Below are 27,070 nucleotides of genomic sequence, written 5' to 3'. Positions count from 1 at the left end.
AGTCGTAAAACAAACACCGTCGCCAGGCAATCTGATTATTTTAGAAAAAAAGGGTATAACATGTAGGGAAGTCATGAAAACAGAATCACCACACCAAAAGAGGTGATTTTCTTAACCGGATACCCCGATACATTTCGGTGAGTATCCGGTGGGATACGCTCGGAATCCGGTCGACGGAACCACCAGTTTTCGTGCTGTGACTAGACACATTCTCTGGTTCTTTAGACGAAAGTGAATCATCATCATCATCATCATCATCATCATCATCATCGCCATCTCACTTCGTCACATGAAATCTAATTATTAGTATCGCTAAAATATTTCGTCTTATTAAGACCCCAGTACCTGGACATAATTAGATCCCGGCTCAGGAGAGGTACCAAGGTACATATTGATAATCCATTCTGTCATAACGATAATCCTGTCAGACAACAGGTTTTGCAAGCGGAAATATTGATATGCAAATGTCAGCAGTATCATAACAGAAATATTCGGACAGATATATGTCTTTGAATAATTTTATAAATTTAAACATGAGAGAAAGATGTTTCTCTTAAATATTCAACGTCAATACTGGAGAATAATTTGTTCGATTATCCACATAAACTGATTCCAAAGGTGTAAACAGGCACAAAAGTGGTAAAAGTTAAATGAATAGATCACTGAAAAATCAGTGATGACACCAGGTGTTCTCGCAAAGGATGTTATTAAACATGTCAATAAATAAAGTTCATTTGCAGTTCATATTTCGTGATGAACCTTCACACGAATGATGCATGCAGTCCATGTTCGCTTACAAATAAATAGACAAGAAGCCAACAGTGACACAACTGTTTCCTATTTTAGGTAGTTGGTTGGCGTGATAATTAGTGTTTATGATCAAAGTCAATCATGGTTTTCCGTTCTTTTACGTTCTAAATTTTTCAGTCTTGGCAACATGAATGGGTTAGTGTGACCCAGACTGAATTGCTGACCATACTCACAAGCCGGGAATATTGGCTCAAAGTTAAATAAATAATTGATCGTCAGAGACCAGGCATACAAATTGCAACATGTGCAGGTATGTTCGGCACAAATAGGAAAAAAATGAAAAAAATACAACTACTTTCTTTTTATACGATTAGCTGTGAGAGGAATTTGTTCAAAAATATTTTCCAAACGGTTATACTTAAGAAACATTTGCATTGGTGAAATGTTTACCAATTAACGTCTTTATTTGACTAGAGCGTATTTTTACAATTGTACAAATATCTCCCCCTTGGTATGACATATATCATTCATAAGAAAGGCTTACTACGGTATTTTGTTCACGTGTAAAAATCACAGGAGTACTAAGACGGTGATTAAAATAGTGACATTCGTCAATCTTAAAAGCAACAAAAAAGGTGCAAATCTTTTCCACGTATCTCTCGCACATGCGCAAAGCTCATGGATCCAGCGCGCGGAAAGATATGACCTTGCCCTTGCACTTTTATTCAGCCGTTAATCCCTAGTTCCTTTGTTTTAATCCCGGGCTGAAACCATATTTGCTTTATGCCGCCCTTGTATAAAATGAAGATCTGGTGAGAAAAATATAAAGGAAGAAACAAGCGTTTGGAACAGTAATGTCCCTCTAAAGGTTGTGACAATTATAGGTAGAATAACATATATTAGTCGACGTGTGATAATTTGGTTGTTACCAATTTGGAATATATGATGTTTACTGTTATCCTGTTGTTTCTTCACGTTGGACTCGGCCAATCACAACATGCATCCAATACGTTTGCCATCGACCTTCAAGGTAGGTACCATTTGACTGCAATCCCTTTCACTCCCATTCAAGTGTTAAATTATACACAATGTGTATCTTCTCGTTATCTACTTTTTAAAAGAGGTATGCCATGACCGATTAACTATAGTAATATGAAAGAATCGTTTGGTGCTTAACTTCTTCTATAACTGGATACACGTAGACACGGGTCTTCCTATTGATGTTACTTTCGTTATGTTCACACAATTGAGAATCTTTTTCAAATGCCGACGGACTCGTGAAGCTCCGGGGTAGAATAGGTCTTCAGCAACCCAGGCTTGCCGTAAAAGGCGATTATGCTTGTCGTAAAAGCGACTAACGGGATCGGGTAGTCAGACTCGCTGACTTGGTTGATACATGTCATGGATCCCAATTGCACGGATCGATGCTCATGAGATCAATCACTGGATTGTCTGGTCCAGACTTGATTATTTACAGACCTCCGTCATATAGCTGGAATATTGCTGAGTGCGGCGTTAAACAACAAACAAACAAACACACAATCAAATGCCGACATTACACAACCACCTTTGAAATCACTCTCCGGGGAGATGAAAACAGAGTATTTTATTGCCACATGCTTTTATAAGGCGCAAGGTAATGTCTGTTTGTCGTTGTTAAACGACGCAATTTTCCAGCCATATGACGGCGGCATGTAAATAATCGAGTCGTGAACAGACAATCCAGTGATTGATATTATCAGCAACGATTCCAGTTGTCGGAGTCAATGGATGATAGCTATCAACCAAGTCATCGAGACTGACCACCAGAACCATTTCGTCGTCTGTTACGACCATCATAGGTTGCTGGAGACCAATTCTAACCCGGAATCCTCACGGGGATCTGATTATAAGTATTGCTATTTTACAAAAAAATATATGTGACATTATCTTGAACACATTAACGGAATGACTATCACAAGTATTGGATGAACTAAATTTATGAGTGAGTGAATATAGTTTAACGCCGCTTTCAGCAATATTCCAGCAATATCATGGCGGGGGACCCAAGAACTTAATTTATAACTTTAAAGATTATAAACTGCCGGGTAAAAGACTGTATGGGCACATGTTTGATGGTGCATAAAACTAAAACAAACAAGACATGGTTATTCGACGGAATCCCTTTTTGAAATACAGACACACATTCTTCACCCAGAATAAGGTACAAGGTGCGATTTGCCGACGCGTGTTGTACTGGTGTAATTTAAGAAGATACTCTGCACAAATGTTTCACTTCGAACTGTGAATACAAATAAACGTCAGGATCCAGATGCTTGCATTCAATTACTAAACTGTCGGCAAAGGAAAGTATACACCCATGTTTGATGGTGGCTAAACATGAAACAAACAAAAAATGGTTATGGGGTGTTAATGTATTTTATACTGGTTTCATTGTTGTGTTTGGTCTTTAAGATTGCATGTTTTGCGACTGTATTCGGCCTTGTGTATATTGACCCGTGAAGATCCGGGGTAGAATAGGTCTTGAGCAACCCATGCTTGCCGTAAAAGGCGACTATGCTTGTCGTAAAAGGCAAGTAACGGGATCGGGTGGCCAGGCTCGCTGACTTGGTTGATGCATGTCATCGATCCCAATTGCGTGGATCGATACTCATGATATTAATCACTGGATTGTCTGGTCCAGACTCGATTATTTACAGACCGCCGTCATATAGCTGGAATATTGCTGAGTACGGCGTTAAACAACAAACCAACCAACAACCTTGTGTATATTCATGCCAGGCGGTTTAGACTGAACCATGTTTAATATCCGTGGTTTACATAAACATGTCAAGTAGACATGGTCTTGCTGAATATGCTTAAATCAATCTGCTATGCTGACGTAAACGATACATTACATCCATGTTGCTATATCTATGTATATAATCAGTATCGATTATCTGTCGGAACAGATTCTATTGTACATAAATAGCGGTGGAAATTATATGAAATGGACCCCTGAAAATCAGTGATGACTCCAGGTATTCGCGAAAAGGGTGAAACAAGATTAACACAAATAGAAAATTAACAGTTATCTTTATGAATGATAGTCAGAATATATTTTCCATGACCAAACAAAAAACACCCAATGATATTACTGACGAAATACTGAGAAGGTTAATATAGCAAAACAGTAACAGTAATGCTCGAAAAAGTTCGTCCCGTGAACAATCCGGGTTATAATTGATCTTCAGCAACCCATGCTTGTCGTAAGAGGCGACTGACTGGATCGGGCGGTCAGGCTCGCTGAATTGGTTGATGCATGTCATCGTATCCCAATCGCGTGAATCGATGCTCATGATGTCAACCGCTGGATTGTGTGATCCAGATTCGTTTATTTACACACCGCCTTCATATTGCCGAGTGCGGCGGTAAACAACAAATGATAATAATAATAATAATAATAATAATAATAATAATAATATAAAAAAAATAAAAAAATAAAAATAATTGAAAACGTTTGTCCGAAAAGAGACCAATGTAACAGTTTGAATATTTGAATTGGTAACAGTGGTGTATAAGGGCAGGTTGTTACAGTAGCCTGTAATTCAAACAAATGTTAAAACTGAACTAGTCTGACAGCGATTCTGTATGCCCATGTCTGTAATTGCCGAAGATAAGGAAAAATAGTGGAGAGGCAATGTTCACACATAGTTAGGGCGTCAAAATAGCGTTCACCTTTTCCTAGTAGAGGCTGACATCGTTTAGAACGCTTTGTATACATTAAATGTGTAAATGCCTTTTACGCCCATTGGAATTTGTTTTGTCGAATAGTGGTGACTTGTTATCCTCCTTTTTCGACGTTCCATATTTACATTTATAAGACCGTTAATGAGAGAATGGTGATTTGTTCACGCAAAATCAACGTATTTTTTTCTTTTGTCTCTTTAATTAACCTATATCACGCGCCTTTTCAGATATTGTCAAAAATAGACCATAGAAACCATTAACGTAAGTTTCAATCAATGGTTGTGGTTACAAACACTCTTCGTCAGGGGACAGTTGCAAAAAGAGTGAGTGAGTATGGTTTAACGCCGCTTTTAGCAATATTCCAGCAATATCACAGCGGGGACACCAGAAATGGGCTTCACACAATGTACCCATGTCGGGAATCGAACCCGGGTCTTCAGCGTGACGGATCCGTGAAGATTCCGGGGTAGAATCGGTCTTCAGCAACCCATGCTTACCGTAAAAGGTGACTATGCTTGTCGTAAAAGGCGACTAACGGGATCGGGTGGTCTGGGTCGCTGTCTTGGTTGATGCATGTCATCGATCCCAATTGCGTGGATCGATGCGCATGATATCAATCACTTGATGGTCTGGTCCAGACTCGATTATTTACAGACCGCCGTCATATAGGTGGAATATTGCTGAGTGCGGCGTTAAACAACAAACCAACCAACCAACCAATCTTCAGCGTGATGAGCGACCGCTTTAACCACTAGGCTACCCGACCGCCCCAGTTGCAAAAAGAGATCTCTCATCTACGACTCCCATACTTTAACATTGTCTTACGAAAGTTTGAGAGCTAAGAACGCTTTTGAGAACGGGGTCCTGGAATGAGAACATCCCCCGCCTGCACAATGCGATCGTATCGCAACTGCCACTTTTCTAACGCCTACATTTTAACACTGGCTGAGAATAGCTGCAGCTCAGATTGATCCCGGTTCGCCACGATTATGTTTCTAGGTTTGTCAGCACCATACCCATGCTCGTGGGTTTCAGCGAAGTGGTAAGCGTCTGAGACCTGCATCACTTCGGGCTTTCCTCCCACATGAAACTGACACGCCGTGATATAACTGGAATACTGTTAAAACGGCGTTAAACCCAACTCACTTTCATTTGGATAGTTAGAATAAATAATACAGTTACACTAAACACCGATCAGCAACCAAGTTAAGAGGAATGCTATGTTACGTAGTTCTGAAAGAGGAAATACAGATCCCTGCACTTTATTCCGCCAAACGCCTCACGTCGCTGAAGTACGACGAAGTACGATGCAGTTTAAGCCAGGTCTAAAAAAGAAGTGTGACCGCCAGGTCTCGATAAAGGTAAAACGAACGAGGAAGCATTGCCACATTCCTGAATTTTCAGAATCCTTACTCGTGATCTGTTCATGCTAAAGCAAGTTAACATTTAAAAAACATATTTCATGAAGGAAGATCTTAAAATCTTAAGGTGAGGGATTACCCAAAGTTACCGTCGATTGCAACACATTTAAATGCAATTTCCAATGCATTGGTAATAAATCCCTTGGACAAGCTTAATCCTGATAAAAACGGATAGCGAAACTTAACCAGGGTATTTCGGATCGTAAACATTTTCAGTAGGATCTACCACCTCTGTGGCGAAGTGGATATAGTCCGGAGTTGAAGGGCGGTGGTTGGATCTCATGGCAGCGTCATTCCAAAAGACGTTAAAAGATGGTACTTGTTGTTACCCTGCCTGGCGCCAGCTTGGTATTTATGGGATAAAGTGAAGCCTGGTCTTCTTGGAGTCAGTATAATGTGTTTTAGAATGCTATACATAGAGCAGGGTAGCACAAAAGAACTGACGTAAGTTTTGACTAGTAAAAACAGCAGGAATGCTCGTTGCAATGTCAGTGGAATAATCATGAACGCTAAGTAAAACCGCATTTCACCTCCAATCAAATCTTGGGCCGTCTACCTCAAAACCTCCCCCCCCCCCCCCCCCCCCCCCCCCAAACCAATGAGATTCAAAGAGATGAGAAACCCACAAAGAAGTAACACAATGGATCTCCATATATTATCAGGCCAACAATTGTCTGATGCAATGCCCTATTTTGACTTCCAGCATATGATCCTGTGTTTTTCAGGTGTACAATTGATTTTCCTTTGCATGTGTTTGTGACGGGTGCCGACGCTGAGTAGGATAAGCTCACCTTTTCGCGAACACCTGGTATCATCACTATTTGATAGTGATTCATAAACACGTGCTTATGATATAGTCGGAATCGTACTACAACTGCTTTATGCAGAGTTTTCCATTGGATATGGAAACGGTTTGTCGCTTTATTTACACTGACCAACAAAAATGTTTTTCTCTAAATTACAGAAATGTGTGAGGAGTGTGACACGTCCACAGGTTCTGGGTACGTGAATCACCCCAAGTACTGCCATCTGTTCATCCATTGCTCCAGGGGTGCTAACGACAACCTTAGAGGGGAAGTGAAGGAATGCACAAGAGGGCTTCTGTGGTCTCAGACAGTCAAACAATGTGTTTGGCCGAACGAGTCAGACTGTCCTACAAGTAAGTGGTTGATAACATATAAGACCTTCGTGTGATAATCTTTTGTTTGTTTATTTGTTGTTTAACGCCGCGCTCAGCATTATGCCAGCTATTTGACGGCGGTCTGTAAATAATGTGAACAGTTTCTGACTGTTTAAAAATAATGGTGTTTTTAATGTAATTTGAACATTCGTAATCATCACCCCGTTATTACAGAAACAATGGCTGTTTGAACTTTCAGTTACGGCTCTTTATTCTAACGCGTACAGCAATGTCCAGATTTACGGGGTTCTATTCTACGCAATGTGAACTAAGCTTAGTCATAAGCAATAGTATTGTCACACCCTACAAAAGCCGTAATCCTAGAATTTGTTAGTTATCTGTCCGAACCGATAACATCTCAACATATGTAAAGAAGAACACCTTTAGTTCGGACCCCGTTAATACGGAAACCCTCTTTTCCGGACTATTCTTGTCGGAACGTCTATATACACACAGAAAAAAATACTACTCTATCAAATTGATTTGTTAACCCATACACTTGTTTCTCCTTACGATTATACTGGGATAAACGACGTTTCCTGTACTACATTTAAATTTCGTCCTTCAGATCCCTGTTACAACAAATCCCTCTCTTTCCGCGACTTACGGAACTGCAATGGATATTTCACCTGCCCCAAAGCCGTCCGTTTGCTGTACAACTGCTGCCCAACAGATGAACGATTTGACGAATCTCAAGGAATGTGTGTACCAAGCCCTGGTTGTAACGACCCGTGCCTGCCAGGATCCTCAAATTCTTCCTCCGAACCACCAGGTAGGTCCACAACGCCAATCACTGTAATTACATTCCACTGGAGGTTGTCTCTTTTGTTCCTCGTCTTGTCGTCAACACAGAAATACCTCAATGAAGAATTTCCTGGAAGCACGTGTCTCTGCTATGGCGCCGTCCCCTCATCAAACTCCCGTGTGCCTAGGGCGCGTGTTGCACTCATATATTATTTGCAGTAGAAGAAGCTGTTAAATCATCGTGAGCTGACGTCAATAGGACACCTTCATGTTTGGTATTTAAAGACTAGAACATGTCCTGATAAATTTACACCGTTGTAAACGATTCCCAGGACGAAAACGCTCTCATCACTCATCAAAAATTCAAGTTATTGAAATAAAGCGACAAAACCCTCACCATATCTAATAGAAATCTCTGTATAAAGCAGTGTCGATTGTACGAATATTTTAACCAGTTGTTGTGTGTTTTCAAAATATACAACGATGTTGAATATATAACTGGACAAGTATTAGGATCTTGAGTAAATAGTTTATGCGATAGAGCATATTCTCAAAATAGTAGCTCGTTATGTTGTTCCCATTTTGCCTCTACATCCATGTAAACAAGGGGATGATAATACATATTGATGTGTACATATCAAGTGTCCAGATAGCTGGATCAATCTAAATATTTGATATACGCGTACGTCCTTCGCCATAATACATGCTACATATACATGTATATACATCAACGTTCTGCTATAATAAATCATTACATAAATGTAGTTTCCACTTATCGTTGAAATGCAGGCTCGTATGTTGCAATACAATGATTCTTCAGTCTGTAGATCAGATTCAGACATGTATTTTGTAATCCAACGTTTATGTACTGCAGAATGTAAACGGTTCCCTTATTCTGTAGATCAGATTCAGACGTGTATTTTGAAATCCATCGTTTATGTACTGCAGAATGTAAACGGTTCCCCCACCCCGTAGATGAGATTCAGACATGTATTTTTCAATCTAACTTTTATGTTCTGCAAAATGTAAACGGTTCCCTTATTCTGTAGGTGAAATTCAGACATGCATTTTGTAATGCAGCGTTTATAAACTGCAGAATGTAACGGTTCCCTTATTCTGTAGGTGAAATTCAGACATGCATTTTGTAATGCAGCGTTTATAAACTGCAGAATGTAACGGTTCCCTTATTCTGTAGATGAGATTCAGACATGTATTTTGTAATGCAGCGTTTATGTACTGCAGAATGTAACGGTTCCCTTATTCCGTAGACAAGACGCATACATATATGTTGTAATCCAACGTTTATGTACTGCAAATGTAAACGGTTCCCCTATTCCGTAGATAAGACACATACATATATGTTGTAATCCAATGTTTATGCACTGCAAATGTAAACAGTTCCCTTATTCCGTAGACAAGACACATACATATATGTTGTAATCCAACGTTTATGTACTGCAAATGTAAACGGTTACCCTATTCCGTAGATAAGAGACATACATATATGTTGTAATCCAACGTTTATGTACTGCAGAATGTAACGGTTCCCTTATTCCGTAGACAAGACACATACATATATGTTGTAATTCAATGTATAGGTACTGCAAATGTAACTGGTTCCCTTATTCCGTAGATAAAACACATACATATATGTTGTAATTCTATGTTTATGTCTTGCAGAATGTAAACGGTTCGTTCACCCTGAAGATAAAAACAAGTACATCTGGGAGACTGGCGGTACTAACACCACCTTCAACTGTGCCCAGGGCACCGCCTTCTCCGTCGACTCTTGCAGCTGCACGGACTCTGTAGACCTGATGAGAATTGGTAATGTAACACACGTCATTTATGGGACCCGTGAAGATTTCAGGGTAGAATAAGTCTTCAGCAACCCATGCTTGTCGCAAAAGGCGACTGTACTCGTCGTAAGAGGCGATCAACGGGATCGGGTGGTCGCGCTCGCTGACTTGGTTGATGCATGTCCTCGTATCCCAGTTGCGTGGACCGATGCTCATGATGTCAAACACTGGATTGTCTGGTCCAGATTATTTACACACCGCCATCATATAGTCGGAATGTTGCTGAGGGCGGCGTTAAACAACAAAAAACAAACAAACATAACATATGATCCCTTCTAGAATTCTGACAGGTTACATATTCTGCCTATTACACTTATCTATTATGGGTTGTTGTAGACAATCGCTTTGTACTTCATTTCAAATCATCGTCATTAACTACAAATGGGACCAACTTCCTAATTTTTGAAATAGTTCGACTGCTGGTTCGTTCACTTCTGTCAGGGCAAGTTGACCATCACGTAAATGATCAGGACCCGTGAAGATCGGGTTAGAATTGATCAGCAACACAACGGCATGCTGGTTGCAAGAGGCGACTAACGGCATCGGGTGGTCAGGCTCGGTAACTCGGTTGATCCACGTTTGATCCCATTTGCGTAGATCGATGTTCATGATGTTAATCTCTGGATTGTCTGGTCCAGACTCGAATGTTTGCGGCTGTTTTATAGCTGAAATATTGCTGAGTGCGGCGTTAAACAACCATTAAGAAAACCCAAAAGAATCTTTTTATTCTTGTTCATTGAGAAGTTTTGGCCACCTCCATTATCAAAATAACCACGGATATGTACCAAGACAGTAGAAACCTATATTTATAACAAACTGAAATCTTTATTTTAACAATTGTAGATTTTTTTTCTATACTTAGTATAATGCAGTCAAGATTTTCTCCTGTGATGACCACCATCTTTTCACGAGCACATGGCAACATTCAATTTCTACAACGATTCCTAGGTGTAGGTTTAGAATGTCTCGCTTCTATGTGTAACCTGTTTACACATGACAGGTTTACGAGTTCGTATCCCCTGGAGATCTTGTTTGTTTTATTTAACACACATGAACATGAACATGAACATGAACATACAAATTCAATCTTGATATTCGTTAAATTGTCCTATAAAGGTCACTGGATTACATACACATGTGACGTTCTTGAACATAATAGGTACAAGTACGTAAGTAATTTTCTTGAAAGCTGTTGTTTTGTTGTTTCTCAACGTCCACCACAACTAAATGAAAATGTCCTGATACCATTTAATCTAATTAATGTATCATTTACACAATGCTGTCAAAAACACATTCGTTTATTTGTGTTTGAGTAAAAGAACTGCCTAATAATGAATTGTTTTTGCAAATTATTGATTTGTTGTTTAATGTCACACTCAGCTCTATGACAACCGCCTGTAAATTCACAATCTGACACATATTAACGGTCACGTGAGACGCTGAACTATATGCAATCAGAGGATTTACTTTCTAACCTGCAGAAGATGACGCTAGTTATGAGACGGTAGCCGATGACGTTTTTATTTCTCGTAATCAAGATTGTTCCTGCAAATAATCCAGTTGGATTAACTGCCTTCATTTACACTTGAAGCCATTTGAGTAGATTTAAACGCCCTTACCTTAATGATATTTATTGTCGTAGAATACACGTCAATATTTTCTAAGAACCAACCTTTGACTGAAGATGAAAAGACTGAAAATGATGAGTATATAAAATAATAGGTGAGCTACAGAGCCGTGATACTATTGGTGGAGTGTACATTTGGTTTATATTACAAACTTTTTCAACTTACGGCTAACACCTTGCAATTTTGAATGTGGGATTAAAACAAATATTTCCGTAAAAAAGAGGAGTTAAATATCAGTCATGTTTGTTTTTTCTAATACAGCCAAATGCGAGCCGTACATTTACCTCCCCTTTGATGACAATGTCAAGGACAAACTTGGACGTACTGCTACCGGTGGCATCGATTCGTGGATTCAAAGGTCTGAACCAGCTTCAATAGGTGGTGGATCTGTATATTTCAATGGCCATAGACAGGTGATCGCCTGGGCCCTCAACAACATGGAGTTCAAATCCAACTTCACGTTATACTTCCGCTTTAAGGCGGACTTCAAAGAAAGTCAGAAAGGAGAACGATTTGCTCTGGTTGATAATAGTGACTGCGAGAAGGAGGCAACTTTTGGGATCGCCTTGTTGCGTTCTGGGGCCAAGACAGGGTCAGTTCATGGAGGATTCAGATTAAAGAATGGACAAGCAGTCACCACCAGTTCGAGAGATATCGTAAGTGGCTAATTCGATCGATACAATACAACTGAGTGAGTATGGCTTCACACCGATTTTAGCAATAGTGCAGCAATATGACGGCGAGGGTCGCCAGAAAGGGGTTTCACAACACAACGACCCATGTGGGGAATCGAACACTTTAACCCATTAACTACCCCACCGCTCCTCGAGAGATACAGGAGTGTCAACATGCGTTAGTTTAACGGAGTTTTGAACTGTATATATCAGGGTTTTTATAATGGCGTTCCCAGCTTGTGGAGAGTTTAAAATGATGCAGGATTTAGATCTGTACCACTCGAGTGTTCACACAAAGAGATATTTAACCAAGGCGAACCGGGTTTCAAATCTGAAATTCTAAAATGGATTTCTGGTACACTTAAGTGGCGGACTTTCAGCGCCTTAGACGACTGGAAATCAATATGCATTCAGCTTGTGTCATTCTGTTAAGCAACTGTTGAAGCAGATTTTCCGCTTTGGCTGTCAGTGTCCTGAGCCATGTCATGTTTAAATGTAGTTTTTGTTATCTCTCGTCAAATGTGCCTATAAGGATATGAGTAAAAGTGAATTGCCTGTCGCTCCAAACAATTAAAGGTGTTAAAGAAATGTTGTCATGTTATTGCTTTAAAATCCACTCAAAATGCAAAGTTCCAAAGAATAACTGAAATTTGTTCATCGACAAACACGCCCCTTTTTCAACCTTTGTTTGTGCAGCCCCTGAACGTGTGGCACGAGGTAATCCTGCTGAAGAACGGACCCATCACAGAACTGAGGGTGGACGACGAGGTGTACCCCATTGAGGGAATAGGTAGGTGCAAGCTACTGTTTTACAGAAGTTCTTCTTCCAGGTGACGTCACAAGAATTATTAATGAATTCAGAATCCTCATGGTTAAATGCTGTTTGAACCGTTGGCCGCCTAATGCTGGCGCAGGGCAAACGTGAATTACCCAGCCCCTTCACATTAGGACATTAAAAGTAGATTGGGTGATTCGACAGTTTTGTGAATATGTTGTCCATGTGTACTACATTTCTATTATTCATTCCTCGTTGCTTGCTCATTGCTGAAACTAGTAATGTACGTATGCATGTATAAGCCATAACTTCATCAAATGTGACAACCAAAATTTCTAATGTTCTGACATTCTCTAGGTCTGGAGGCTGACATTTCCCGTGTGGACTGTTCCATGACCATTGGGAAAGGGACAGGTCTGGTCAATTTCATTGGCTACATTGACGAGGTAAGGACATGTACATAGCACAGGAGAGGGATGGGGGATTGGATACTTGGTTGACAGACTATTTATTTCTGTCAGAGCTTGAATACTTATCATTGTGTAAAGACTTTTTACACTTGCGCTGCCAGATTCACCATAGTGAAAATACAGATTGTTAATAATCTACTATGACCAACCCAAACCGCCCAAACTGTGCCATTCAATGACACATATGATTTAATTAAATCAAATTAAATATAATGGCGTGTGTACATTTTAGAAACGTTTCAAAATACTTTTATCTGACGATGTATATCAATAGTATCTTTTTATTGTCTATTTCACGTTAAAGTGAACCGTAATAGCATTATTTGCGTCAGTTTTACATGTTTTTATAAAATAATATTTGCACGTTTACCCTTCTTGCCTACATTTTTTCTGTCTGTGTATGCTTCACGTTCAGATGATATTACAGACAGCCTCCGTGGTCTAGTGGTAGGGCGTCCGCCCGGAGAGCGAAAGCCCGGGATTCGATCCCCGGCCGCGTAATACCAAAAAAACGTTAAAAGATGGTACTTGTTACTCTGTCTGGCGCTCCTCATTAAGTGGCTAAAACAAGGACTGGTCGGCTGGTATACTGCATCTAAGTGGGGTATTCATGTTAAACTACGGCATGGTATCTCAATGGGCTAGCATTATAAAATCGGCATCAATCCGGACTATTACAGGCAGACACAAACACACGCATCCACGTCACTATATGTGTGCAATAATCTTGGACGCGACGGAAAACACAATTTCTCCTCACCTCAGCCTAGGCCCGTGAAGATGCTGCTTAGAATAGTCTTCAGCAACCCAAAGGCAACTATGCTTGTCGTAAGAGGCGACTAAGGGGATCGGGTGGTCAGGCTCACTGACTTGGTTGATGCATGTCATCGTATCACAATTGCGTAGATCGATGCTCATGATGTAAATCACTGGCTTGTCTGGCCCAGACTCGATTATTGACAGACTGCCGTCATATAGATTGAATATTGCCGAGTGCGGCGTTAAACGACAAATAAACAATCACCTCAGCTGGTATTACAGCTTCACGTTTACTCTCTGCAGGTGAAGTTCTACAAATGTGTTCCCCCCGAGTACGTCAGCAAGTAACATCGGTTGGTACAGCAGCGAGAGCACCAGATGAGCAGCTCATTAAAGTTCATATTGTTGTTGTTTCATCGAGAGGCTGCTGGTTTGAATGTGTAGTATGTCGATGCAGATGAATATATATTCAAGAATGTTCTTTACGTATGTGTTCGAAACATTGTATCATGACTTTTTTACATGTATGTATTATTGTTGTAAGGATAATATTACCATTGATGTTGCATGAGAATAGATACACGTTTGAATAAATGCTTATACTATCCTGTGACTTATCGCCAATTTCAGTTAAAAAATTCATAAAAGCAGAGTCCATTGTGTGAGTACAAGTAAATCATAAGCATATGCTTATGAATTACTATACAATATTGATGATACCAAGTGTTCGCGATAAGTTAAGCATATCCTGCCACACCAGTAGCACACGCGTCACAAACGCATGCAAGGGCAAGTCAATTGTTCACATGAACAAACACAGGAACATGGGGTTCAAGTCAAAATTGGGAATCACATCGGACATCAATTTTGTCACTGATATGTCAGATTTGGAAATGTCCTCCACATGTCTCGATGAAACCTCTTCAACTTCACCGAGGCTTCGAATGTTGTAAATCTGTTACCCTTCAAGTCAATTAGGGAATCGCATCGGACATCAATTTTGTCACTGATGCGTCAGATTTGGAAATGTCTTCCACATGTCTCGATGAAACCTCTTCAACTTCACCGAGGCTTCGAATGTTGTAAATCTGTTTCCCTTCAAGTCAATTAGGGAATCGCATCGGACAACAATTTTGTCACTGATGCGTCAGATTTGGAAATGTCCTCCACATGTCTCGATTAAACCTCTTCAACTCCACCGAGGCCTCGTATGTTGAAACCCTGTTGCCCTGTAACACAAGCATTGAAATAAACTGTGACCTCGAATATTTTAACTTTTTCACCGAATGTGTTCTACCCTCAAAGTACTCTCACAGGTGTTGCCTCGGGGGATGACCTTGTATATAGGGTGGGTCACATTGTAAGCAATCGCTACCCCCATGACCGTGCCTTGTCCCCTCTCCGCGTGGGCTGCTGAAACTGGCCACCTCACGTGTCAACACTCGGCTCTTTTGAAGCGCAGACTCCTGGCTTATCAAAGCCTCATTGCTTCTTGTCCACATCGCCATTATGTTTGGCGTCAGATTGTACAAATCAGATGTTGTTTGGAGAGGAACTGTTAGATACTTGTTTAAACAATTAAGGTGTTTGGAAAGGAAATTTTTCAAAAGAAACTCTCAGCTTAAGAAACAATTAACCGACATGACATTCTCCGGGTAGTAGAAGTGTAAATGTTTACTTTGGGAGACTCATCACTGTTCACACCCATTTCAGGCATCCTTAAACACGTTGAACTTGATCAAGTTGAGGCGTCTACACATGGCTCTGGATTCGAACAGGGAAATTCCGTTACACAACATTTATGGGATAAACGTCGAAATACACTATCGTTTTCAATTTATTTGTTTCAGATTGTGTTTGGAGCGAATATGATTTTAAGGACAATTCTTTTAACTAGTTCATATTCATTTTTCCATTGTATAATATCCCATTCACATATTGGGGGAGTAATAATTATAATCAATGATAATAATAATTAATAATAGGCCATTTATATTGCGCATATTTCCACGCCGCATGCCCAAAGCGTTATCATTACACCGGTCACTGGATCAGCGTGCACTCCACAATCATTCTCAGCTCCCTGGGGAGTATACAACCAACGAGTAGGGATATTGAATGGTATATTTTACGTAAAACCTACTTACGCCACAACTTATTCTCTTAAAATAATGGGTCGTTACTCGCAATATCACACACACACACACACACGCACGCACACACGCACGCACGCACGCACGCACGCACGCACCCACGCACGCACGCACACACACACACACACACACACACACACACACACACCATTAAACCCTTTCATCAAAACATATTTTTGGAATAAATTTTCATGTTCGATTCGATTCTCGATATGTTGTGGATTCCAAAAGTGCATATTGCGGATAACACTGTTTTGTGGCGATCATCCTTGTAATTATTTTTTATGATTTGAGGTCCATTCAGAACCATCCTATTTCTCTCCCACTTTGACATCATTGCTGGCCTCGCTAGCGGCACACGGCAAACATGCATTCCTAAGAACGCTACCGACGCTGCTTTTGCAACTCACCAGGTAGGGCGAGGGTACAATATACTGCTCCTCAGGATTGGCAGAAGGACGGGTGTATAAGACGAATAAATATTCCGTATAGTTGATTCTGCCCATTTTAAACAAACCGATGAGTCACCACTATACGCGAGCATGCATTGTCTGAAACAGCATGTCACACCGCATTCAGTAGCCTCAACTGTTTACACAGGGCTAGATAAAGGTGTCTAGTCACTGCACATGCACTGAATTGAACATTATTTTTTACCACAAATATATACTGTTTGGTTGTTTTTTTTGTTTAACGCCGCACTTCGCAATATTCAAGCTATATGACGGCGGTCTGTAAATAATCGAGTCTGGACCAGACAATCCAGTGATCATGAGCATCGTTCTAATAAATTACGATACGATGACATGCATCAACCAAGCCAAGCGAGCCTGACCCGATCCCGTTAGTCGCCTCTTACGAATATCATAGTCGCCATTTCCGGCAAGCGTGGGTTGTGATTTGATTGAAAGAGGTATCATGATACTTTTAGGGGGAGTTTTATGAAATTGTGTCTTCACGACAAAAATATCCACAAACATATTCATGACCCCTAACATTTTTTATTTCAATAACACAAGACACCTTGTGTTATCAACGATGTTCAGTGATTGACTAGTTGGCCCTTTACACCCAATGGAACCTGTATCGGCGGATAATGGTTTATTCTCCGGGGGGACACGGGTGGCCCAGTCGTCTAAGGCGCCGCGATTCGCTGTGCAGAGTTGCGTCCCTTAGGCACGCCAGAAACCTATGATTGTGGGTTCGAATCCCGGTTCGCCCCGATTATGTTTCTAGATCTGTCAGCACCATACCCGTGCTCGTGGGTAAACGTCTGAGACCTGCATCACGTCGGGCTTTCCTCCCACATTAAGCTGACACGCCGTGATATAACTGGAATACTGTTAAAACGGCGTTAAACCCAACTCACTCACTCAATTATTTTCCGGCGATGACGTTCCATATTAAGATTTATGTATGTATATATCTTACCGCGGTCGTAATGGACAATATTTTACGTTATCATTTCAATTTTTGTGAAAGACAAATACAAGACTTATGTATATTCCTATAAACTATTTTTCTTTCAGTAATGAAATAAGTTAAGAGTCACGATAGGATAAAAAAGGCTAAGTGTTAAAAATTGTAATTTCTTTCGACATTGGGTATTAAATATTGGGTCGGTATAATCTTAAAACTCCGTGGGGATTCCGGGTTAGGGGAATCTAAAGTAAGGGGCGACTAAATGGATCGGGTGGTCAGGCTCGCTGACTTTGATTTGGTTTCATCGTGCCAAGTGCATTGATTTATGCACGGTATCTCCCTTCCCGACAGCTTGGGTCCTGGTGACACATGATATCAATCGCTGTTTTATTCTTGTCCAGACTCTAATTATACTTTCATGCCGCTATATTGTAATAATGTTACATGCGGTGTTTAACAAACCTATATACAGAAAAAACAACACACAAACTAAACACGTGAAGAAATCATACTCAGTTTCAAAGTATATAGCTGGTGTTTGTATATATAGTGTTTTCGGGCAGATATACATGTACGCCTCATGAATAGATCACGGATCATAATCAGTGTGAATCTTGGATCCTGGTACAAATAAGGGACGCAATTGTGCTATGCGAATTTCCGTTTCATAGACCACAGCGCCGACGCAGTAGGAACACTGAACAAGACGCCAATCATCACATACTTATCCGCTCATGTGGCGCACATAAACTTATAAACCTCCAGTGACATCTTCCTATTGTTTTTCTACACAAAGTTCCCGACCCTGTATATATTCTATAGAAAGTCCCCCGACCCTGGGATATTCTACACAAAGTCCCCCAACCAAGGGATATTCTACAGAAAGTCTCCTGACCCAGGTATATTCTACAAAAAACTCCAACGACCAACAGATATTCTACAAAACGTCACCCGACCCAGGGATATTCTACACAAAGTCCCCCGACCCAGGGATATTCTACACAAAGTCCCCTGACCCAGGTATATTCTACAGAACGTCCCCCGACCCAGGGATATTCTACACAAAGTCCCCAGACCAAGGGATATTCTTCACAAAGTCCCCCGACCCAGGAATATTCTACACAAAGTCCCCCCGACCCAGGGATATTCTACACAAAGTCCCCCGACCCAGGGATATTCTACACAAAGTTCCCCGACCCAGGGATATTCTACACAAAGTCCCCCGACCCAGAGATATTCTACAGAACGTCCAACGACCCAGGGATATTCTACACAAAGTCCCCCGACCCAGGGATATTCTACATAAAGTCCCCCGACCCAGGAATATTCTATAGAAAGTCCCCCGACCCAGGGATATTCTACACAAAGTCCCCCGACCCAGGGATATTCTACACAAAGTGCCCCGACCCATGGATATTCTACAGACAGTCTTCTACAAATACAATCCATATTGCATACATGACAAGGCTAAATTAAGGAAATGGGCGATATAATGTAAAGTCAAACGACAAATGCTACTTTTGGATCTAATCAGCAACCTTAATCGTCTGTAAAGAAAGCGACGCTTACAACGTTAACGTTGTGTTTTGTTAAGAATCACTTTCACAAATCGAGTACGCCAGCAAGAGACATTTTACATCCGTTTCCGAAAGTTTGTGGTTGGTAACGTAAAGTTGTAGAATGAAGAACAATGTTGAGTCAGATTTTGTCTTACAGCTTCTACGACAGATGAAACACTGTCCCTCCGGTTTGGTTAAAAATGTAAAGTTTAACACGCCGGGTCTGTGATGCAAGGGTGTTCATGTGTAGGATAAAAACACGCCAGAGGTTGTTTTTTTATGAAATGTAAATCTGAATCCAAGGGATAAAACCGAGGGGCCAAAAGTTTTATCAGGAGGATGAGGGTTGTTAGTCTTATAAAAATCCGAGGGTAAGTTACGAAGGCTGCACGTTCGATCCGCGGGAATATGAAGAAAACAATTGTCATTTGATTTTACATTTCATTACATTGTGTTCACATACAAAATACATTTCTGTCGATAAACATTCATATGTTACAATATAAACGGATTTTGTATTAATAAAATCCCCGTGATATTATATAATGAGTGAGTAAGTATGGTTTTACGCCGCTTTTAGCAATATGCCGGCAATATCACGGCGGGGGACACCAGAAATGGGCTTCATACATTGTACCCATGTCGGGAATCGAACCCGGGTCTTCTGCGTGACGAGCGAACGCTTTAACCACCAGGCTACCCGACCGCCCCTGAAATTATATAAAATCCCAGAGATATTATAACATATTATATAGAAGAGTCCCGCGGATATTATAACATCCCTGTTTATTATATTTAACACGATTCGAGAACAATAGGATGACGTCACTGTAGGTTTATAAGCTGCCTGTATACTCCACGTGATCTTTCTCTCGTACGCTGACGAGTTCGTTTGAGACCGCTCCGCATTTGTTTCATAACAATGCATCCCCATGTCTTTTTCTTCTTCTGGTATCTCTTCCACTTAGAAGGTTTCTAAGTACAGTAAACTACGTTTATAACGAACACGCTGGTAACGAACTGTTTTTAGGTCACGTCCATTTGCTGTATATATGTTGTAAATATGCTTATAACGAACTACGGGTATAACGAACTAAATTTAGTGGTCCCTTTGAGTTCTTTATAACCGTAGTTTACTGTAGGATGAACACTCATCCTCCCGCTTGGTTGAGAATGTACCAATCCCTTACGCAATCGGCCTGCGTCATCACCCCCACCCCACACCCACTACCCTCGGGTTTACATTCTCAATCAAGCCTGAGGAATTGTGTTTTATCCTTTACATAAAATGAAAACATAACAAAGTATAGTCAAATATAAGGGGAAGGGGAAGAAAAATGATGATTACGAGTAGTAGAATCAATCAACTGGTTAATATGCAGGAGTTATACCTTTCATACGACTCTTGCTCAAAAGTTGTTTGATCACCGTTACAACATTTAAGGCCTCAGTAAGGCTTTCAAGAAGTTGCATAGCACACACGTTGAGGACATTTTCAAATTTGTAACACAAATGAAGTCCGATGCAATGTTCTGTTTTGACATTGACCATATTTTCAAGTGTTTTTTTCACATGAATAATTGACTTGCCTGTGCATGTGTGAGTGACAGGTGACACCGGTCGGGCAGGATACGCTTTCCTTTTGGCGAACACCTGATATTATCCCTATTTGATATTCATTCACAAACACATGCTCATTTATGCAGGTTGATGCACATGATGTTAATCTGTAGATTGACCCGATTATTATTACAGCTTGAATATTGTTCAGTGCGGCGTAAAAGAGCAAACGAAACGAAAACAAAATGCATCGGGATTATGGGGCATAGTAACAATAGCTGTTGTATACTACGGGTTGTATAAAAATGTGTTCAAGTACGAATACGTGGAGTCATGTGTCATGACATGTGGTCACACACATACGCAAACATGCATGCTCACACTCACGCACACGCACACGTCCACGCCCACACACTCACGCACACGTACACACAAACCCACGCAAACACATGCACGCACGCACCTCATGCACATCGTTCCTATGACAGTGTGCCTCTGTCCGTTCATCGTGAAATTGATTTGTTTGTTTGTTTGTTTATTTTTAACGCCGCACTCAGCAATATTCCAGCTATATGACGGCGGTCTGTAAATAATCGAGTCTGGACCAGACAAACCAGTGATTGACATCATGAGCATCGATCCATGCAATAGGGAAACGATGACATGCATCAACCAAGTCAGAGAGCCTAACCACCCGATTCCGTTAGTCGCCTCTTACGACAAGCGTACTCGCCTTTTACGGCACGTATGGGGTGTCAAAGACCTATGCTGACCCGGATCTTCACGGGTTCAAGTGTACATGTATGTGGCCAGCGGGATTCGAACCATCAGGGCCTAAAATGTTCATGTTGTTGCCTAAAGGACCTGTCACATCTAACCGATTTGTGTCGCCGGAGCTATACCGGAGCACAAATTTGGCGATTTTCGGGGAACGGTACTAGAACGACAGGGCAACGGTATCACATCGCTAAGAACGGTAGTACATCGTCAGGACATCGACGAAATATTTAGCAACGGCAGGCGACGGTAGAAATTTTAAACATTCTCAAATATTTCCGCCGTTGCTGGAGCGAGCAGTACAACTGTAACGACAGTACAACGGCAATACTCCGGTATGGCTTCGTTAATGTCGGTAGAGTACCGGTAGCGCCCCGTAATGGATCGGTGGCTCTCCAGTAGCCTCAATGTGTACCGTCCTTGCACCGATGGGATACCGCAATACTAACGAATGCCACCGAAGTAGTACCGATGCGCCGCCAATGTGATACCGGAGCTCCACCGTCACATCGGCAGCGCAACGGTATCACTCCGCCATAGCTCCGGTTAACGATACATCGGTATAACATCGGCGGCGCATCGGTAACACTAAGGTGACAGAAAAGTGGTATTCGGTAACACATCGGCTCTTACATCGTTAGGACAACGGTAGAACAACGGTATCACAATGGGAATGCCGGTTATATATCGGTATTGCTATGGTCAATTTTTATTTTTCAAGTGCTTTCTCGCCGGAGCTCCGCCGATTTTCTCGCCCTGTTAAGTTTTTGTCCGGTTTAGTCCAAGCGAGGTACATCGGTAGTGTATGACAGGCCCTTAAGCAAGATAGTCCACCAGTTGGTTCCTTTGGAATCCACCCCCAAAAAAGCCATCACCTTCCCAGCAGACCCAGCGATGCTTACAAATTGCTCAACAAGATAAGCTATATCTGCTTCAAAACTACGTAATTTCCCACGAATGATGCAGAATAGAGCATTTCTGATCAGCCTTGGAACCAAGCGCGCTGAAACCGTTGTCATGCTCCCTTCAGTTTCAGAAATTAAAAACTATTTCAGCTAAGTTTGAGTATTGGCTCTGTGACGTGTGGTGAGTCGTCGATTATGCATCATCATATCGTCTATTGTATCACCGTTTAGTGGCAGTTGAAGGTCTCCCTGATCTAAGATCAATTTCAAGGCTCTCGTATCCCCTCTTGAACTTTTCTGCCAACCTCTTTACATTTGCAAAGGAAGGATCATCAACTCATGTCCGCATTGATGGCTGTTGGAGTAAGCCCCTCTCAGTTGGTGTTACTTGTTGACAATGCGATTGCCAGTTCATCCATTTTCATAGACAGGATATCCAATTACTCATGCTGATCATATGCTTGATATGATGAGTTCTAATGTAGCCTGTATGCAAGGACAGTGCTATACCTAATAATACAATATTTGCGTGTACATCCTTCGAATTGAGGCTTAAGACATTTCAGCTTCCCCTCGTTGAATCTTTTCGTCCCAAGGCTCAGTTATTTAAGGCACTGCAACTTAGGCAACTAAGGCACTGTAACAAGAGTTAACAAGATTTAGCCGAGCGATGACCAACTGCTTCTGAATCCTAGATTACAGTATTCCATAGATAACCGTTCTCGTCGACTTAACAAAGTGGCAAATGTCGACAAATATACCTCCTACATTAACGTGACACCTCATGATAGAAGTAAATATTTTTGAAAGCGGCATCCACGCCCAACTCGGGGCAGTGGGGTGGGTAAGTGGTTACAGCCTTTGCTTGTTACGCCAAAGATCTAGGTTCGATTTCCCACACAGGCACAACATCCATCCTTTATAACAACCCCTGTCTGGTTCATAGCTTGAATATTGCTGTGTTCGGCGTTACAAAGAAAGAAAGAAACAAACGAATGGAGAGTTCAGAATATGATTCTGTTAACACTTTCTCCTCTGCGTTGGTATATTGATATGGACAAGCTATGTCTTGTAAGGTCAAAGCACAGTAAGCCTTCGCGCCGAGAGTCTATACAAATCATGTTCTTAATCAATACACAATCGACAGCCGATATATAACACACTACCGTGCCAGGTGTTCTGCGATCGATACTATCTTGAAGACAAGTCTTACAACACACTTCTTATCTGCCTCCATCACTGACCTGAACAAGTATTATTTACCGTATTGTACAATGTAAACGTATATATCCGTGTCTGTGTTGCCGTTTCGACCATCTCGTCAAGGCATGCAGACAGTACAATTGGACATTGCTAGGTTTATATTTATTTTCAATTTCATCGTGGTTATGTCATCACTGACAAAGACTGTTGCGTTCTTAGGTAAAACTGGAATCAGTTCCTTGCATTTGAACATACACGCACATAATTTTATTATCATTCGTACCGGCAGCTCTAGGTAAATATCGATGTAAACAGATATCGAATGATTTCCACATTCATTGGATCAAAGTGGAGATAACTTATGGAAAGCAACTTCTTTATTTACTGTGAAGGCGACGTTTCGGCATAGATCCTTATACATATATATACTCGGACCCCATGGTACCGCGGCATTCATCGTATCGCGGCATTTGTGATTTCCGATAGTTCACGCGGGACACGCCTCTTAGCGGCTGTCTATTAATGCAAATCGGTAACCAGGAAGTGCTCACTTCGTAAACAATTTTAATTTCCTAGGAATGTTCCGTCTGCTGTAAGTAAGGAGTTATTAATGCGTTGATACACATTTCTGGCATCTGTTGTAATATTGCCTTACCCCCCATCTATCAATGGCCAATGATATAACCCGCAGTTCCCCAAGTAAACTTTCTCTATGGACCTGAAATAGATCATCTGCATATGCATGGAGACTAATGAGGTAACGGAAGTTAAGTAGTCCGCACATTTCTTCCCGCTCTGTGCCCAGGATCTATTGGGAGATCATAAGGGCCATAATGCCAAACTTAGAAATACGTTCTTCACTAGAAGTCAAAAGATAAATACATACTTTGGGCATACTAGGAGTGCTTTTTATATATTTATTGTTGACTTTTAACATTTTTCCATTTTGTGACAAATTATTGTCATCCAATTTTTTTTAAACAATCTTAAAATATCATTTCTGATATTTTGTTGTTGAGTTATAAAAATATTTTTCTCTTACTTTTCGGTAAAAATGCATTGAATACCTATTGCTGATAACACATTTAGAATTTTACTTGTGCTGTCTTTGCACTTGTCTGGACAAATCACTGATGTCTGGCATGGTCATACCAAGTGGTTGGTAGAATTATGTCCTCTTTTTGTCCAGTTCGGACCTCCATACACAACTCTCTGTACCGCGATACGATGGAGTTCTCTCCCTTGTCAAACAGCGCGAGGCCCGGCTTTTACTCGGAGCTACTAATGTGAATAATGAACTTTTATCAGTAAAATATGCATTGTTTGATAAAATGAATGATATCTGATACAGAGAACAGGAATAATCATAAAGGTTAGTGAGTGCATTTTGTTCTGTTTAGCGTACATGACAAGTACCGCGATACCCCGAGGTTGCAGGCTACATTGTCCATAAATTATCTCTACTTTGTCATCTGTCAACTTATAAGGAATGCCGATCAAACAATTCAGTCATGGAATCGAGAAGGCGGAATAAGCTTTGAGTAAATTTTATGCATAACTAGGTGAGGTGAAATGGGGTTTAACGTCGCGTCCAAGATTATTGCACTTATATAGCGACGTGCATGCATAAGTACCATCATTAAACGTCTTTTAGTATGACGCGGACGGGGATCGAACCCCGGACCTTCCGCTCCTCGGGCGGACGCTCTACCACTAGACCACGGAGGCGGTTTATGCATAATTAACCATGGTTGTTCACCGTCAACGCCAGAGAATAATCAGTTTCGATTATCTGTTTAGGGCAAAAAAAGTGGTAAACATTATGTGAATGGATCACTGAAATCAATGACACCAGGTGTTCGATGTTTGAAGAAGTGATGCTCGGAGGTGGCAAATGGCCTGGGGCCTCTCACGTGAAGCTAACAGGATATGATGTACCTGTGATATACTCCCCACTGATGTCTCCAAGCGCGACCCACCTGTTTATTTACGGTAACGGCAGTCTCTGGTGACGGCGTGGCTGCATCACCTGCCAACATTCTGTAGCCGGCGCAGACAGCGACACTTCGTCACAGCTTCACGACCGTTCCTGACTGACGAGCCACGGCCATTTTGTACATCCTATAGTGAGGTTCAGTGGTGGATGTGACATGTGGTGACGGGAGGTTACATGGAGGCCCATGGATTTCGGGGAGAGTGATATCAGTCGTCCGTCAGGTGGGTTTGATGACCAGATCGATATCCTCATCACGCGAGGCGAGTTAAGCAGTGAATGTTACGAGCAGGCGTAATGTAGCGATAATGATCGCTCTTTCTGATGATTAACTATTTATTACATAGTTATGGTTGAATGACATCAAACTGGAAATAACAATCATTATTGCAATTCTTTAATGTCATCCGACAATTTCTTTACAAGTGAAGGCACTTGATCAGTAAGTCAAGTACACAATGCAAGATACTTCCAGATGACGCGTGAGCTACATTGACCAATGTTCCATCTATAATACTTCCATATATGGCTTTGGTTTCTAATTGTGTCATCTTGTCCTGTCTTTTATATCCCGTAAACAAGCCCCCGGGTTTGAGGTCGCATGTTAGCTTTGTCTCAATTTATAATTTCCTGAGTTGCTTACGGCGTTATCTCACCGTTGTGTCAATATTTGACATGTTCCTGGGATATAACGGGAACTAGTGCATTGTAAGGTTTGTCATTCGGTTTTAGCGTTCGTGGGTGACATACAGTGTGTTTAAGGTTTATAATTCATTTAATGACATACAGTGTATGCAAGGTCTATCATTCACTAAGTGACATATAGTGTATGTAAGGTCTATCATTCACTAAGTGATATTCAGTGTACGTAAGGTCTATCATTCACTAAGTGACATATAATGTATGTAAGATCTATTATTCACTACGTGACATTCAGTGTATGTAAGGTCTATCATTTACTAAGTGACATATAGTGTATGTAAGGTCTATCATTGACTAAGTGACATTCAGTGTATGTAAGGTCTATCATTGACTAAGTGACATATCGTGTATGTATACGTAAGGTCTATCATTGACTAAGAGACATATAGTGTATGTAAGGTCTATCATTTACTAAGTGACATATAGTGTATGTAAGGTCTATCATTTACTACGTGACATACAGTGTATGTAAGGTCTATCATTTACTACGTGACATACAGTGTATGTAAGATCTATCATTGACTAAGTGACATATAGTGTATGTAAGGTCTATCATTCACTAAGTGATATTCAGTGTACGTAAGGTCTATCATTCACTAAGTGACATATAATGTATGTAAGATCTATCATTCACTACGTGACATACAGTGTATGTAAGGTCTATCATTTACTAAGTGACATATAGTGTATGTAAGGTCTATCATTGACTAAGTGACATTCAGTGTATGTAAGGTCTATCATTGACTAAGTGACATATCGTGTATGTAAGGTCTATCATTGACTAAGTGACATAGTGTTTGTAAGGTC

At 40.9% G+C, this 27,070-nt stretch overlaps 2 protein-coding genes across 2 annotated transcripts in view; both read left to right on the top strand.

Annotated features, from left to right (window-relative positions):
* Window positions 1-1,643: 1,643 nt before the first annotated feature.
* Window positions 1,644-14,337, top strand: LOC139453367 (protein PIF-like). Its single transcript, XM_071235044.1, has 8 exons — window positions 1,644-1,780; window positions 6,865-7,059; window positions 7,649-7,852; window positions 9,505-9,651; window positions 11,573-11,967; window positions 12,682-12,775; window positions 13,118-13,206; window positions 14,293-14,337. The coding sequence occupies exons 1-8, from the start codon at window positions 1,693-1,695 to the stop codon at window positions 14,335-14,337; spliced, it is 1,257 nt and encodes a 418-aa protein (XP_071091145.1). The 5' UTR covers window positions 1,644-1,692.
* An 11,331-nt stretch (window positions 14,338-25,668) lies between these two features.
* LOC139453182 (ankyrin repeat domain-containing protein 55-like) overlaps window positions 25,669-27,070 on the top strand; it is a 49,968-nt gene continuing 48,566 nt past the window's right edge. The window contains exon 1 of the mRNA XM_071234812.1: window positions 25,669-25,785. Within this exon, the coding sequence (XP_071090913.1) occupies window positions 25,749-25,785 (37 nt within the window). The 5' untranslated portion in view covers window positions 25,669-25,748. The remainder of the gene's footprint in view (window positions 25,786-27,070) is intronic.

Source organism: Haliotis cracherodii, unplaced genomic scaffold (assembly GCF_022045235.1).
Source record: "Haliotis cracherodii isolate W230 unplaced genomic scaffold, xgHalCrac1.p SCAF_9, whole genome shotgun sequence".
Lineage (NCBI taxonomy): Eukaryota > Metazoa > Mollusca > Gastropoda > Lepetellida > Haliotidae > Haliotis > Haliotis cracherodii.
Note: the sequence above shows the minus strand (reverse complement) of the source record. Positions and strands in the feature narration are given on the sequence as shown.

Coding starts and splice junctions, on each gene's coding strand:
- LOC139453367 (XM_071235044.1), top strand. CDS start 1,693: ATGATGTTTACTGTTATCCTGTTGTTTCTTCACGTTGGACTCGGCCAA. Junction 7,060..7,648: donor CGAGTCAGACTGTCCTACAA/GTAAGTGGTTGA, acceptor TTCGTCCTTCAG/ATCCCTGTTACAACAAATCC. Junction 11,968..12,681: donor CCACCAGTTCGAGAGATATC/GTAAGTGGCTAA, acceptor TTGTTTGTGCAG/CCCCTGAACGTGTGGCACGA.